This window comes from Genypterus blacodes, unplaced genomic scaffold, assembly GCF_046128005.1.
Source record: "Genypterus blacodes isolate CSIRO-AG114 ecotype Tasmania unplaced genomic scaffold, CSIRO-AGI_Gbla_v1 ptg000156l_1, whole genome shotgun sequence".
Taxonomy (NCBI): domain Eukaryota; kingdom Metazoa; phylum Chordata; class Actinopteri; order Ophidiiformes; family Ophidiidae; genus Genypterus; species Genypterus blacodes.
The window spans coordinates 6,246,093-6,260,241 of NW_027466957.1; the positions used below are offsets into that span (position 1 = coordinate 6,246,093).

At 39.3% G+C, this 14,149-nt stretch overlaps 1 protein-coding gene across 1 annotated transcript in view; it reads right to left on the reverse strand.

The window, feature by feature from the left end:
* Positions 1-10,595: 10,595 nt before the first annotated feature.
* Positions 10,596-14,149, reverse strand: part of LOC143013257 (metabotropic glutamate receptor 4-like) — a 90,024-nt gene continuing 86,470 nt past the window's right edge. Inside the window, exons 9-10 of the mRNA XM_076166814.1 lie at positions 13,538-13,784; positions 10,596-10,645 (exon numbers count right to left, since the gene is read on the reverse strand). Coding sequence (XP_076022929.1) covers positions 10,596-10,645; positions 13,538-13,784 — 297 coding nt within the window. The remainder of the gene's footprint in view (positions 10,646-13,537; positions 13,785-14,149) is intronic.

Consider the following 14,149-nt stretch of genomic DNA (forward strand, 5'->3'; position numbering starts at 1 on the left):
GTAAGGGACCCGTACAGCTGACCCTAAATTCTTCTCATGTTCATTCCTGTCGGCAGAATAATGCAGAGACAGTGTTGCCTGTTCTGATACAGACTTGTGATTGCAGCAGTTTGACACTGACTGCACAGCCAAAATGCATTGAATGTAATCTCCAGGGCAAGTTCATATTCTCCTAATAGATTTGTCAGCAGAGCAGAGACAGGACAGGTGGTAGAGAGGAATGCAAACTGTTCCACTGGATTGTGGCCATACAACTTGCATGCAAGCTGTTGCATGCTGACAGTGAATAAGAGTTCCTGCCACAAAACCATTATAGTAGCATCCAGCAGCACTACAGGAGACATTTGTACGTTTGACCATAAGAAGTTTTTCATTTTTCTTTTAGTTCCACTTTCTTCCCTTGCCTTGTCCTTCCACTGTATTTATTTCATTTACTACACATTTCCGCTGAAGTTTTGGCCATACACTGCTTCCTTTAGTATGTGAATTACTAACCATAAAGACAAATGGCCAGCCATGGCAGCAGATGCTGTGCTGAGGAATGGCATGGTGTTATTGGATGTTCATTGAAACGAGAAAGAGAGAGATTGAAAGGGTAGAGCAGTTGGACTAATGCAGCACAGTATAGCTCTTTAATCTTAATTTCGAGGCAATCCACCAACTGCTGTGATCAACAACTGATTTCCCCCTGCAGTGGGTTCATACCAAAGAGTTTGAGCCCGACACTTCATGAAGTTACCAATGAGGTAAACTGGTACAATATGACATGCATGTTATAAATTTGATTTAACAGTGTTTAATTACTGAAAAGCCTCACACAGAATGTAACATGGAGAGAGCCAAGTGATGCTTATTTTTTGCAACATTCATTAGTTACGTTTGAACTGTCGGAGAGAAAATACATTAAAACAATTGATAATAAACTAAAACCATGAAATTTGTTGAAGTGACCAATCAAAGCAGCATGACTGTTTTAATACAGAGAAGAGGGAGGATGTTAAATTCCACATCAGTGTCTTACTTGATGAAAACTATAATTCACTGCACAGCTCTTATGTATAGATTTTTGTTTTATACTATTTTCCATAAATCAATTAGGAAAATGTATTTTCTGTGTTATGGACAGAACAAAGCAGATATTCCACCTAATAAAAGCTGAAGGGTTATTCTTCAAACTCAAACTCAATTGGTTTCCATAGTTGTAAATAGTTGAATATACTGTATGAACAAATTCAGCTATATTTGACAAACAGGCCTGTACACAAGTACATGCTGCACAGTTGCAAACAGCATTTATGCTTGTCTATGCTACAGATAGATTGTGAAAATATGTATTTATACTATAATCCACAAATAGAGTGTGAATTAGAATGTCAGTGTCATACCCAGACAGTTAAATCCATGTAAAGAGTTGATGTCTGGGAGTTGTGTTAAAAATCCACAGCTAGGTGACTGCAAATTACAGTTATTATGTTTTATTGTCTCTACTCCAGACACCCCAACAATCTAACTCAACAAGATTATTATAGAATGAACTAAATCAAATCGTTGCAGTGTTGAGTTTGGACAGGATCTCCGGCAATCTCTCCGGCAGCCAAATGTCTTCTGAGTTAACTTCCTAATTACCACGGAGCTGTGGCAAAGACAGTGTGAGCAAAGAATGAAGCCAGACGCTTTCATCCATCTGGCAGACACTTCTTATATGATGAACTCAACGTCGGTTTAAAATCTGAACCAACTGTAGATGAGTTCCCTATGTTGTTGTATTTTTTTTAAATTTCTTATCACAACAAACTCAATCGAATCGCAAGTATGCAAATAAACACTTACAATTACAATTTTCATTTAAGGGGGGAAATTTATTATCATGAACGCAAAGATGGAAAATTGCCTCTTATTGGTGAATTATGTTATAATTGTGAATATATAATAATATATTCTGTATGTGAAATGTGCTGAAGAACATTTTGAGTCTCCAATTTTACTCAACTTTACTTAAATGGCAGGGAAACAATAACAGCATATATATATCATACATTATTACGCTAAATATAAGCTAAATAAACTGCAATGTATCAAGATGGAAGAGTTTGCGACTGTTAGGCAACTATCTTAATCTGAATTAATGTTAGAAATGATGTTTGCATTCCTTATTATTCAGCAGTGGCTTTTGTTTTTTCTGTTACATTTCAATACAGTAGCGATATTTTGTTCATTTCTAACTTCTTGGTTGAACACTTGATAGTTAACATGGCCGTCTGATACAGTAGGGTGTGCTTTGGTGGGGGGGAAGATTCTGATGTCAATGACTTCACACTTGCAAAGGCTAACTGATGAGTCACAGAACGTCTGGTCTTAAATGACAAGAAACAGGTTTTCACACGGTACATTTTTTCCGCATACCGTGCGTCAGATTGTCTGGCGGAGGCGGAACTCCTGCGACACCTTGAGTATGATGGAAGGACCACAACCTTCGTGCAGTGATCCAAATGGTTGGAGGCTGCTCATTAATATAAATGGGGTTTTTATAGGAATGGCTGTTGGGTTAAATTATTCAGAGAGTTCAGGGAGACATATGGGCCAGTCCGTTCAGGAGCACAGCCAACTGAACACGTAAATACCTTCTGTGGGGCAGCTGAAGCAGGGGAACGAGCAGGGAATCTGGCGTATATGTGAAGAGTGATGGCATGCAGTCCTGGCACTAGTTAATCATGAGCTGTAATAGTGTCACCACGTTAGCGGTAAACATGCATACCCCCACACACACACACAACGGGGGAGCCAGAATGGTAATCTGTGGCCACATGTATGTGTACATGTGTGTACATACTTATTGTTCACATTAACCTAAATGCATATTGGCTAGTTAAATCTTATCGTTTTTGCAGTCTGCGGGAATGATCCAATTTGAAGATGATGTGTGAGCGGCCCAGTGAGACACGGCAGAGGGGCGTGTTCGTGAATGCACACATACGCACACCGATTCACTCTATACATACAGGTGCCTAGACGTGTGCGTGCATACAGATTCAGAGGAGACTGATGGGTCTCCTCTAGTCGCTAGGTGCATTAATTCATCCCGTGTGTTGCACAGTGACATCATTGCGCAAGGGATGTACTGGGAATGTACATTATTCTGTCCATGATCTGGTGATGGGAACTTCTAATGTATTTGAATGTAGATTGCCAAAAGCAAACCCTGTTAACAAAGTTCTGTCAGCTGGTTGAATTATGGGACCTTAGGGAAATTTCAGAGGGTTTATTATGAGAATGTTTGAACAACAAATGACTTTACGGTTTCACTGTTGTTTTTCAGGCGTTAAAGAGTGGTAAACAACTTGTTCATACTTGTATGTCTCCTCTTTTTAAGAGAGAGCCAGTTTTGCTGATTGAATATTTCTACGCTAAATAAGGTTATAATATTCTGTTTTGCAGTTTGTTTATTTGAGAGAGAGAAACTATAAGCTATTATCCAGAATGAATGTGGGCCTGGGTGATGGAGGCTCGTAGTAGAGATGTGCTCATTTGAATTTCAATTATTACGTTCCAGGCAGCACTTTGACGATTCCATCTGATTTGGTGGACCATGTCTGATACAATCATGACAGAGTTAAAGTTGTTATACAGACATAACACAACCGGAAAAAACTCATGTCAGTATAAGATACACAAGGCATTTAAACATTTGTAAAGAAGCAGGCCCATCCAGAGAAGGAGCATTTGGGACATGCATAAACTGTTAATGGCTTTTCTTCACTGTTAACTGCTTCACTAACCCTTTTTTTTCAGTTATTATCATAGAGATGTTGTCCGCTCCTGTTCTTCCTCTGTTGCTACAGGTTGAGAAATATTACTGTAGCTCTTGACTTGACTTCATTCTGAAGTTTATTTACAAGTGAGATTCCCATCGGATGTCTGTTGAGCTCATGTCAGTGATGCAGATCTTCCCCTGTGATGGCTGTAAACAGCATGTAATCCCTCTGTGTTTCATATTTACTCGCCCTGCTGGACCCTTGTTAGTTTTCTTTGAGGAAACCTTACACAAGGTTTTATGACTCAAACATGCAGCAGAATGACTTATAGTCGCACTTACCTCAGACATCAATGAGCTGAGTTTGACTAAATACTCAGAAATAATGTGTCATCACACAATTACATTGGGTTAATAGGGGTTCTATTAGGAAAAAGCATTTTTCACACTGCCGGCCTGACCGTGGTGTGATGACGCAGTTTTGCAATGTGTTCTTTTTTTTAACAATGTTGTAACTACTAGACACAACTGACAGAAGAGTACAAAGCTGTTTTCCATGACCTTTTCTTAAGCTTCGCCAAGTTGTGAAACAGAGCAACAACAACTGCCCACCCTTTGGAGACAAGCAGACTGATCCCATGCTAGAAATTCACACTACAAACCAGCCCTGAACCAACATCCTTTGCTATTGCCTCTCGGTGTTGTGTTGTGTGGTGTTGTGTTGTGTTGTGTTGTGTTGTGTTGTGTTGTGTGTACCGTGCCTTCTACAGCCAGTAGTTGACCTGAGTTTTTTATTGCATTTCCTCACAATGCATCATGGCATTTTCATCAGCAGTGGGGCATTGTGAGATGCATCGGCTACGTCTTTTCTCCTTACCGGAGAAAACATGAAGTCAAGATGGAACACCATTCCTTGACAGGAAATTAGAGTAAAATTATTTCATAGTGCTTACTGCATTTTTGTGACTAGTCAGGGAGGAGGACCAAATGAAATTCCTGCTACAGGCTGCCTGTAATGGGCCACAAAACAGCCTATAGGTTGTCATTGTGATTTATTGTACTACCAAGGAATTTTTCCCTTCCAGTCTTTTGTATTTTATTCCTGCCTATCGTAGGATGTTTGCAAATGGGTTAAAGAAGGGTATATGCAACGTGATAGAGCTGTAGAAATGTTAGATACAATTGATGCAAAAATTTAAATTGCTCAAGTGCGTCACCATAAGATTAGCAATACTTATTTGGCAGCATGTATCTAACAAAATAGATAGGGAATGTGTGTGTTACGTTTGCTCTTTAAATTCCATATAGGATACACATCGTAGAGTAAGTCTAGCCTGATTTCATGGCTTTTATCATCTGTGCTCGTCGCCTACAAGCGTCGTCTTCGCTCACAGTAAACCACAGCAGCCACTGCCGGCTTTAGTAGACAGGCCACATCGCATCATGTGCCGAGTTAAGATTAATGGTCCATAACACACAGCTGTTGGAACCAGCAGAGAATGTTTGACCACATTCATTCAGGACATTGCACTTGGTGACACACTACAATCCTGCAGAGGTTGATTCAATCTACACTTACTACCAGCATGCTGGCAATGTCTGCACCTCATCCAGAGCAAAGCAAACACCAGCCACGTTTGATCTATTTCTTCATTTTTTCATTACCATGGGAAGAAAATAAGAAATAAAATCACTGGGAGTATTCATTATAGATATCAACGTGACATTTAAAGTGAAGAAAACATTTATTCTCAGCAGCTATTTCCTAAATGAACAAATCAACAGAATTAATTAATTAGCACAATGGGGGGGTGTAGGTCTGATAGCGATAGATTTAAATATTCAAAAGGTGCTGTCTTCATGCTAATTAGAGGAATCGACATAGGGCACGGTGCATGCTGGGCTGATGAAACATGCATGGAAAATTGAACAGGAAAAATCTCGTTCAGGATGACATGGCTCACTGTGTCAGGGGCAGATATGATGGTTAGCCGGGCAGCCACATTTGACACAATTTCCCATAGTTTATCATTTAATCCTAACGGCACTGGTGACATGTAAATGAGTTTTACGTTCTTCTGGCAATTAACTACATGAATCACGAGACATAATGGATGGAAATGACCGTGGAGACCAATTTACAGTAGAAGTTCTCCTCCGATAGCATGATAACTGACCATTACATTCTTTCTGAACTAATAACACGTAAAGGATTGTACTTCGTGTTGTAGTCTTGTCTCTGTCCCGGCCCCTCCACAACACAAAACGTTTGTCTCTTAAAGTAATCTTGTGACTGATTCGTTAGCGTTTTCAGTCTTTGTCTTGTTGTGTCATTCCACTTACAGTATATTAACCTTCAAGAGTCAGACTGCTACCCTGACATTCCGTAAAATGTCCAGGTCAACGTTGGTACAATAACTGTAATCTGTCCAAGTCCTGAAGCAGCAAAACGGCCCTCATGCTTTTCATTTACAGCGAGGTGATGGTGTACAATTTGTTGCTCAGGTTTTCCTGTGTTATATTGTTAGGTCTCAAAATGAATTTGCCTACACACCAAGATGTGCAGTGTGCTGCAGGGGAAGACAGCGGTTTGTTGAGGCTGATTGAGAGTGGCAGGTTAATTTCGTTTTCAATTTTGGCTCAAAATCTCACCTGAACCTCACCAAATAAAACCACATTGTAGTTTGGCAGTTAACAATGGATACTGCTGTTCATATAGAATACAATAACATTTATTGCAATATCTTAGTGTTTTCGCTGAAAATACAAAACTGCTACCAACAGTTTGTTTGATTTGTTTGTGATTATCTTTATGTACCAAGGTCTAACTAGAAAAACTATGTATATATGCGTTATAATGTTATAATGCGATCATTTGTAGACCACAAAAGACAATCTAAAGACTCTAAAGCCACTATATACTCTCTAAAGAGTTACTATATAGATGTAAAACATTGACGTATGTGCTTTAACTGGTGTATTCTGGGAACAACAAAACCAGACGGGGGGAAGAACTTAATTAAAAATGTAAATATGTGTCGTAGCTCTTTGGACAATTTCCCTTTAAATCTGAAACCTACAGAGTGACATGCTGCTGTTGACGCTCATGATACTGCCCCATCAGTGATCACCCAGGTGGCAATATCAACCCTGCAATAAATCCACAATAAAGATTGTTTCACTAGCTCTACTTTTCATTTAGAGGATCTCATAATTCTGTCACCTTTTATAGATAGTATGATATCTTTTCAATTTCTTCAAGGCTTAGACTGCAGGTGGGGCTGACCGTATCGATCCGCCATTAAACAGAGGTTCAGGTTGTGTCTTTCCTGATTACTGATGAAATGCTGACAGTTTTGTAATATGTAGCAATGTGGTGTATGTGATTTGTATTCAGGTTTCATTACATTTTCCATGCAGTTGTCAATACAGTGACACGTGTACACCTCATTGAAGAAGTCACCTATCAGCTTTGGCCTTGATATCTTCGCCATGCTGCTTTCCAATTACGTATCGCTGATTGATGGTGAGATCCATTCCTCCTCCCTGTCCCCTGACAGGTTCTCCTCTGGCAAATCACACAACTTTTATGATTTAGCTGTGAAAATGGCAAATTGGAATATCCAGAATGCACTCACTAGGGGATGGAAAAGTCCAAGGCTTAGCCCCAGGCCAACTCAGTAAAAAAAATGTGTGATCAGAATGCACCCTTTCAAATCTTTGTAAATCATAATGATAGATGAACGATCAACCAGTAGCAAGAACTGGACTCTCCAGGTGACACTCACACAGTGGAAGATGTCACTGAATGAATGCCACAAGACAACATGGGAAAAAGGCTTATGCGTCTTAACTTTATGATATAATGAAGAAACTCAATTTTCTAATTTCTTCAACTAATTTCCAGCTTTAGTTACATGTTGCTGATGACCATATCTTATTTCTCTTGAAGGGAAAATCTGTGTATTTTGTTTTTGAATTGCTGATGAATGCTCAGTAATAAGAGACGGCAGCACGTTATTAGCAAAACAATCTTTTATTAGAAATATCTTGTATAAAAAATGAACATGCTCTACACATTTTTTTTTCTATAGATAATTCATAAATATCCAGGCACTGTAATTCTCTTTTTTAAACTTTTTCTTTTTCAAATAACTCGGTACATAAAGCAGACATGATCAATCCATTTTAATAACATACATTAACTTGCCATTTAATTTCAGTCAGAACTTACATATTCTATTTTTTATCACAGACAAAGTGTTGAAAAAAACATAAAAGGGAGTGTGGCAAAAAAGCAGGAAATAATCATTTTCACAAACACAAACAATCCCACAAAATACTTCAAATTCAAATTCATCAAATGATGAGAAAAACAGCATTTGCAGCAACACCTTGGACTTTTGTTGAAGCTGGGAGAATCATTAATTAAACCAAAATGTTAGTCAGTTATTTATATCCCTCCTCTGCAGTAGTTTTCCCTCTGGACATTACACCTTTCTCACAAATTCTTCACATGATTATTATGAGTCTTTGACATGCAACATACAGATTTTTGCATTGCTGAGAATAACATTTAATGAGACAATTTTCTGGAGTTACTTTACAGACTAGAGACAAATGGAGTTTACAAACACTTAGAAAAATATACAATTCCTTCCTTTCCTGTGTTTGAACATACTTGAACAGCACTGTAAAGCAAACTACACTGTGAAAGAAATGGGTGACAATACAGCAGGACTGATGAAAGAACGAAACGAGTGGGATCACGGAGGCTAGAAAGAATGATGCTGGCCCTTATTTATCATGTGACCAGACGTCTCAGTCCTGTTAAAATGAGAAACTGTTTGAAAATCAATTATATGGATAAACTTAATTGGACTTGAATTGAGCTTTCCCTCACTCTAGAGCTTTAGAGGCTGGTCGTCTAATTGTCATATTTCTCAGTAGACATTTATGGTAACATAGTCAAACTAGATTTTCTAATAGAGTTAGAAATCCCATGTTGTCTGAACTGTTGTTGACTTGTTTTAATGTGAAAAAATACTTACCAATCTAATTTAATTATCTGTGTTTTGTGCTGAGCTGCTGATAACCAATCTGCGTTTCAGCCCAACTTGCCAAATCCAAAGAATTACAGCAGTGATTCAAAAACAACTTATCTAGGCTATTGTGTGTGCTCCAAAGAGCTTGTTGAAATGTAAAGTCCTCTTAATAAATGTTATGCATGAATTCCGTCTAATTATCTCTATATCTTTTGCACCCGTTGATGGTTTTGGGCTTGATCCCACTCTAAAAAGAGCAGATAGATGAGCCTCTCGAAATTGCATCCAAGATGCTATTAAACGTCTCATTAATAATTTCCTCCACAGCCAATTCTCAATCCAGCAGGGGAAAAACATAGCAAACCTGGAGAGGATCGAGAACACTTATGACCCCCTCATTCTAATAAATGACAGTTCCTCAGGTAACACTAGTCCTGGGTGAATAGGGCTCAAGTCCTGGATCAAGTGTTAGGAATAGATTTTGTCTGACACTTGGCTGATTTGATCTTTTATTCATTCAGAATTAAGCATTTTATCCCGCTCAGGGATGGGAACTAAGTCTGCTATACAAATTGTGCAGTTCTTGAATACTGGAATACAGAAATATATAGTCATGTGAGCATAACCATTTTGTATTTAGTTGTTTCAAGCCATACATGTAATTTAATAAAGGGAATGCCAAATGCAACAATGAAGAATTATGGCCATTGCATTTGTTGATAGGAATGTTTCATAAATGGGGCAACTTAAGTTCAGTTCATCAAAATCCTTGAATGTTCAAAGACTTCTATAAGCACATGATAAATGTGGGTCATTAAATCTTGAATGTCTCAAGTATGCATGGTCGAGTCTCCAAGTCCTCGCTGACATTTACGGTTGAATGCGCATCGGAGTGGAAAATATGAAAGTGTTAAGGTAATTTGTGTACGTTTGGATTCTGATATCTTTCAGATAACTCTTTATTTAGCAGTGGGTAACCCAGCGGGTAATGGTTAAAAATGACATCGCCACTGTGAATGACAACCATGACAAATGTTGCATTTCAAAGACGTTGACAACACAGCACAGTACACGTGATGCTCCCACAAGCATGCTCTGGGACTGTACACTAGGTTTGCCAGGATAATGGTATTCATCATCGCTTTTATTAAACATTTATACGGAACATGGATGACCCACTGCTTTGTTTTCAGGTGTTTCAGATGTGCTCAGTTCGTTTCGGAATACCGGTTGTGGTAAGGCATGTACAGTTTGAAGAATACTGCAGCTTTAAACTCCCAATTCTGATGCGGGTAACCAAAAATAATTACTATATTTCCATACTGCATCCACTTGTCACCTGAATTTGACTCGAGCTAAAACATTTCTTTCCTGTAATTTGTTGAAATGAGACAAACAATTCAGCCTCATTGCGAGCTGAAATTATGTGCTATACACTTCAGAAGGAAAACAAACCGGAGGCTCCAGGTGCTTCACTCAGCCTGCATCTGGAAATGTGACTGCTCAACACTTTTATCATGTCTCAGAAAGGGTGGCAAGAGGAAAATTAACTATCCAATCTCACTGACATCGCTCATCTCCCTCACCACAATCTACTAATTTCATTTGGCATCCAAGCCTTTACCTGATTCACTAGAAAAATATGACATCCTTTCTATGTATGGACTAACAATTCCCATCTTTCCACCCAGTCCCCTTGCTGTTCTAGCAAGTCCTTCAACAGATTTCCAGTGTTCCTCAGAATCAGGTGCTCACTCCACAGGCAGGCCCTTGCTCAGCTTCCGCAGTTGGTCTGTGTCTTAGATGGCATGGTTACTGTAGCTTATGTATGTCTGCTTGGAGGCCAACACTGTAAATTCAGACGTAGGAGAAAGAAGGAAAAGGTTAATTCATTGGATGGCATTCAAATAAGTGTCAATCAGTATACTTTCAGTGTATGTGGTGTCCAGATTGGTGGGGATTTCTGTTTATGGACTTCATCATACAGGAGAACCAATAGGTCCAGTGTGTGAATGTTAAATTATTCATCAAACAGTGTCATTTTTAAATATATGTGTCTGTGCAATCATTCTACTGCTATTAAACAACCTAGAGGGGAGAGATTGTGTCAATTGATAGGTACATCTATCCAATTTGCAAAGTAAGCGATTAAGAAATTTGGATGCACACTGAAAACTCGCAATGATGTAAAATAAAACAAGATTATATAGATTATGCACAACCTCATAGTTTTTAGACAACACTGTGAAACTGAAGAACAAGATGGTGATACAGACCAAGTCAACATAGGCTGTGGCAAAGTTTGTATTAATGTGCAATTGTACCACACAAGTCAGGGGAAAAGTCTCATCTTATTGTATCTATACAGCATTAGCACTTTGTAGAGTAACCGTGTAGATCACAATAGTGGTACAGTATAAAATGCAATAGTGCCCATTCAAATGCAAGTCTATTACCTCATGCAAAGACCCAAGATAGCTTTGTGCACCAAGCAAAGCATGCAGCAGTCTGTGTTTAACATTATCACTTGTATATTACATTTATTGCATATAAACAATGTTAAAGGCAGGGAGTTTTTTCTTAGTCCTTTAATCTTACTGTGTGTTTTGTGATATGTGAACCTGTATTCACAAACTGGGGTTTAGTTTCAGAGACAGAGGTGAAGAAAATGCTGCAATGGATGATAAGACAAGTAATTCTATAAGGTATTGCTTCCTGCAGCATCTTTGAATTGAGTCTTGTTTGCCTTTCCACATGTTAACGATGCATATCCAACACGTGCCACATCTGAGCAAAGTAATGTGGTCACTTGATAGATAACAATTTACATGAATCTTATTATGGCTTAACATGCTTCTCAGAGTTCAAAGTCAATGTTCAGTGTTCTTATCGGCTATGAAGTAAACACATTCTCTAAGGCATATGGCCTGAGGGCAGAGCAGAACTGATCATAGCCTTCATGAACGTCACGGTTTATAACTGGTCAAACCTGCCACTCATACCTCCAGTGTTTGTGTGTCTGAGTGTGTGTGTGAAGTCATGCTTGTATCCACAGAGATGGTATGTCTGTGTGTATACTGTATCAACGATTGTCACTTTTAAATACAATTTCTCAGCCAGCATGCCCGGTGGTGGTAATCACGCCACCAATCTGCCAATCTGCCCACAGCAGCCTGAGCTGATTGAATATGTCAGAGGGGATGAATCCAATCAAAAGACAGCTGAAAGCCAGAGTACGAGCACAAGTGCCATAGAGGAGAGATGTGAAATGGTAAATGCATGTTTCTGTGTGTTTGTCAGTGCCGTGCTGGCTGTGTGAATGGGGGCGGGGGTTCTCGCCATTTCATCCAATGCATCTCTTCGTAGAGAAGCCTTGATAAATGAACCTTATTTGAATATTTATGTGCTGCGAGGCCAAGATAAAGAATAGATGGTCCAGAAAGAATTGGACCTGACAGACCCATCTGTCTTTTCCTGTTCACTCTTATTGTTGTTGTTGTCCCATTGCAGCAAATTCCTTCTTTTGTCAACAGAGAAACAAATTACAGGGGACACATGGCTATCGCTTGTCTGCTGCACTCAGGCAGAGTGGTGTCATCTTCTCACATTAACAGGCTTTGCTATGCTGATTGGACATTTACACCAACATGCACCAATATTGTCTATCCACGTTGATGTGTGCTGGTCAAGGGTGGATTTGTGAGGGCGTGATTACTGTCCCTATTATTCAGGGCGCTGTTTTTGCCAGGGGCAGCAGGGATGATTTGTACATAGTGTAGGCAGGCATGGGGTTTAAGGTGAACATTAGTAGCAGAAATCAACAGGAGAAAAGTGGTGGCATATAATAAAAGGGCAAAAGTCATCGTCCAATCATGTTACCTGAGTGTCTAAAGTCCCTCACAAGGATCCCCTCCCTCAATATAGTCTGACACATAAGCACAAAGAGCAGTTGTTAGATTCACAGTTCAAACCACAGGGACAGAATCAAGGTTCAGCATGTGTTACCGGGCTCTAATAGGAGACGACATAACCATCTCCATTCAGAGAGAGTGAAAAAAAAGGCTGAGATGAGTGTGTGGGCGCAGGCTGTTTCTGCCCTAATCCACATCGTCCCTTAGTGTTCAACATTCGGAACATGTGAGGCTGCATGATTTGATTTAATCCTGCCCCCACACTGAGACTGCCTACTCATATCTTTATCGCAGTGATTGAAATGTTCTCTTTCCCAACACTAAAGTACACATCACCATCTTCCCTTTCAAAATCAGGATAGAGTGGGGCCCCCCTGTCACACCACCTGATTCACACATCCAGTGAAGTTGGAATACATTTCTCGTCTCTTGTGAAATGTAGAATCCTCTGGGTCAAGTAGAGAACATATCCGCTGCATTTGTCAAACAGTTATCTCTGCAATACCTTAAGCATGTATGAAACCTCCAAAAATAACAGATATATATATTCATACATTATACTATAATGTTTAGATTGTTCTTGCTTGAACCTTTAAGTTAATAGACTATAGATACATACATTTTGCCTTGCATCGATCATATCTATTACTTGGATATAAGATTACTAAATAACTGTATTCCTTAAGTTTTGTGTTGCCTGCCCTGGGTCATGATCAAGGCGAAACCATAGCAACCGATACCACTTCAGTTATCAATGAAGCTGTGCTCCAATCTCATGTATGATCACACAATTGTTCTGTCTTTCTTTGAACCTCAAAAATAATACCAACCTTGTGTTTCAAGACTTTCACAGAGTTCAGACTTGGCCTCTCCGTTGGGCCTCAGGCTGCCTTTAGGGTTGAACTTGTTGGACATGGTGGCCGCAGTGACCACTGCCTTCAGGCTCCGTTTGCGTTTAGGTACATTTTGCTCTGGATGGAAGAGAACTACATAGACTTTTGGCATGTAGAGCATTCCCAAGGAGACGGATGCGCTTAGGCTTACAGAGATGGTCAGGGTTGTGGTCTGGATATACATCTGTAAGAGACAATAGGGACAAAAGCAAAATGGTTTGTTTTATATTCCAGTTTTAGAATCTTGGGTTAAGGTAAACAAAGCACAGCTGTGTGACATTAAGCCCAGTATGAATCTAGAAAAGACCTCTGATCATATCTGCTATGTCTTTTTCTTCTCTTATGAAGAAGCCAACAAAGGGAATTCTATGGGGTTTGGACGATTAAGTGTCACTTTCAATAGGCCGAGACTTTCTTGAATCACTGCATTATTTCGGTAACCACATCATGAGCTATAGCATTGGTACATTAGCTACTCTATTTATGGCAACATTCATATTCTGTTATGTTCATGCTCTGGGTTCATCACTCTCGAGCTCTGTTTGTGCT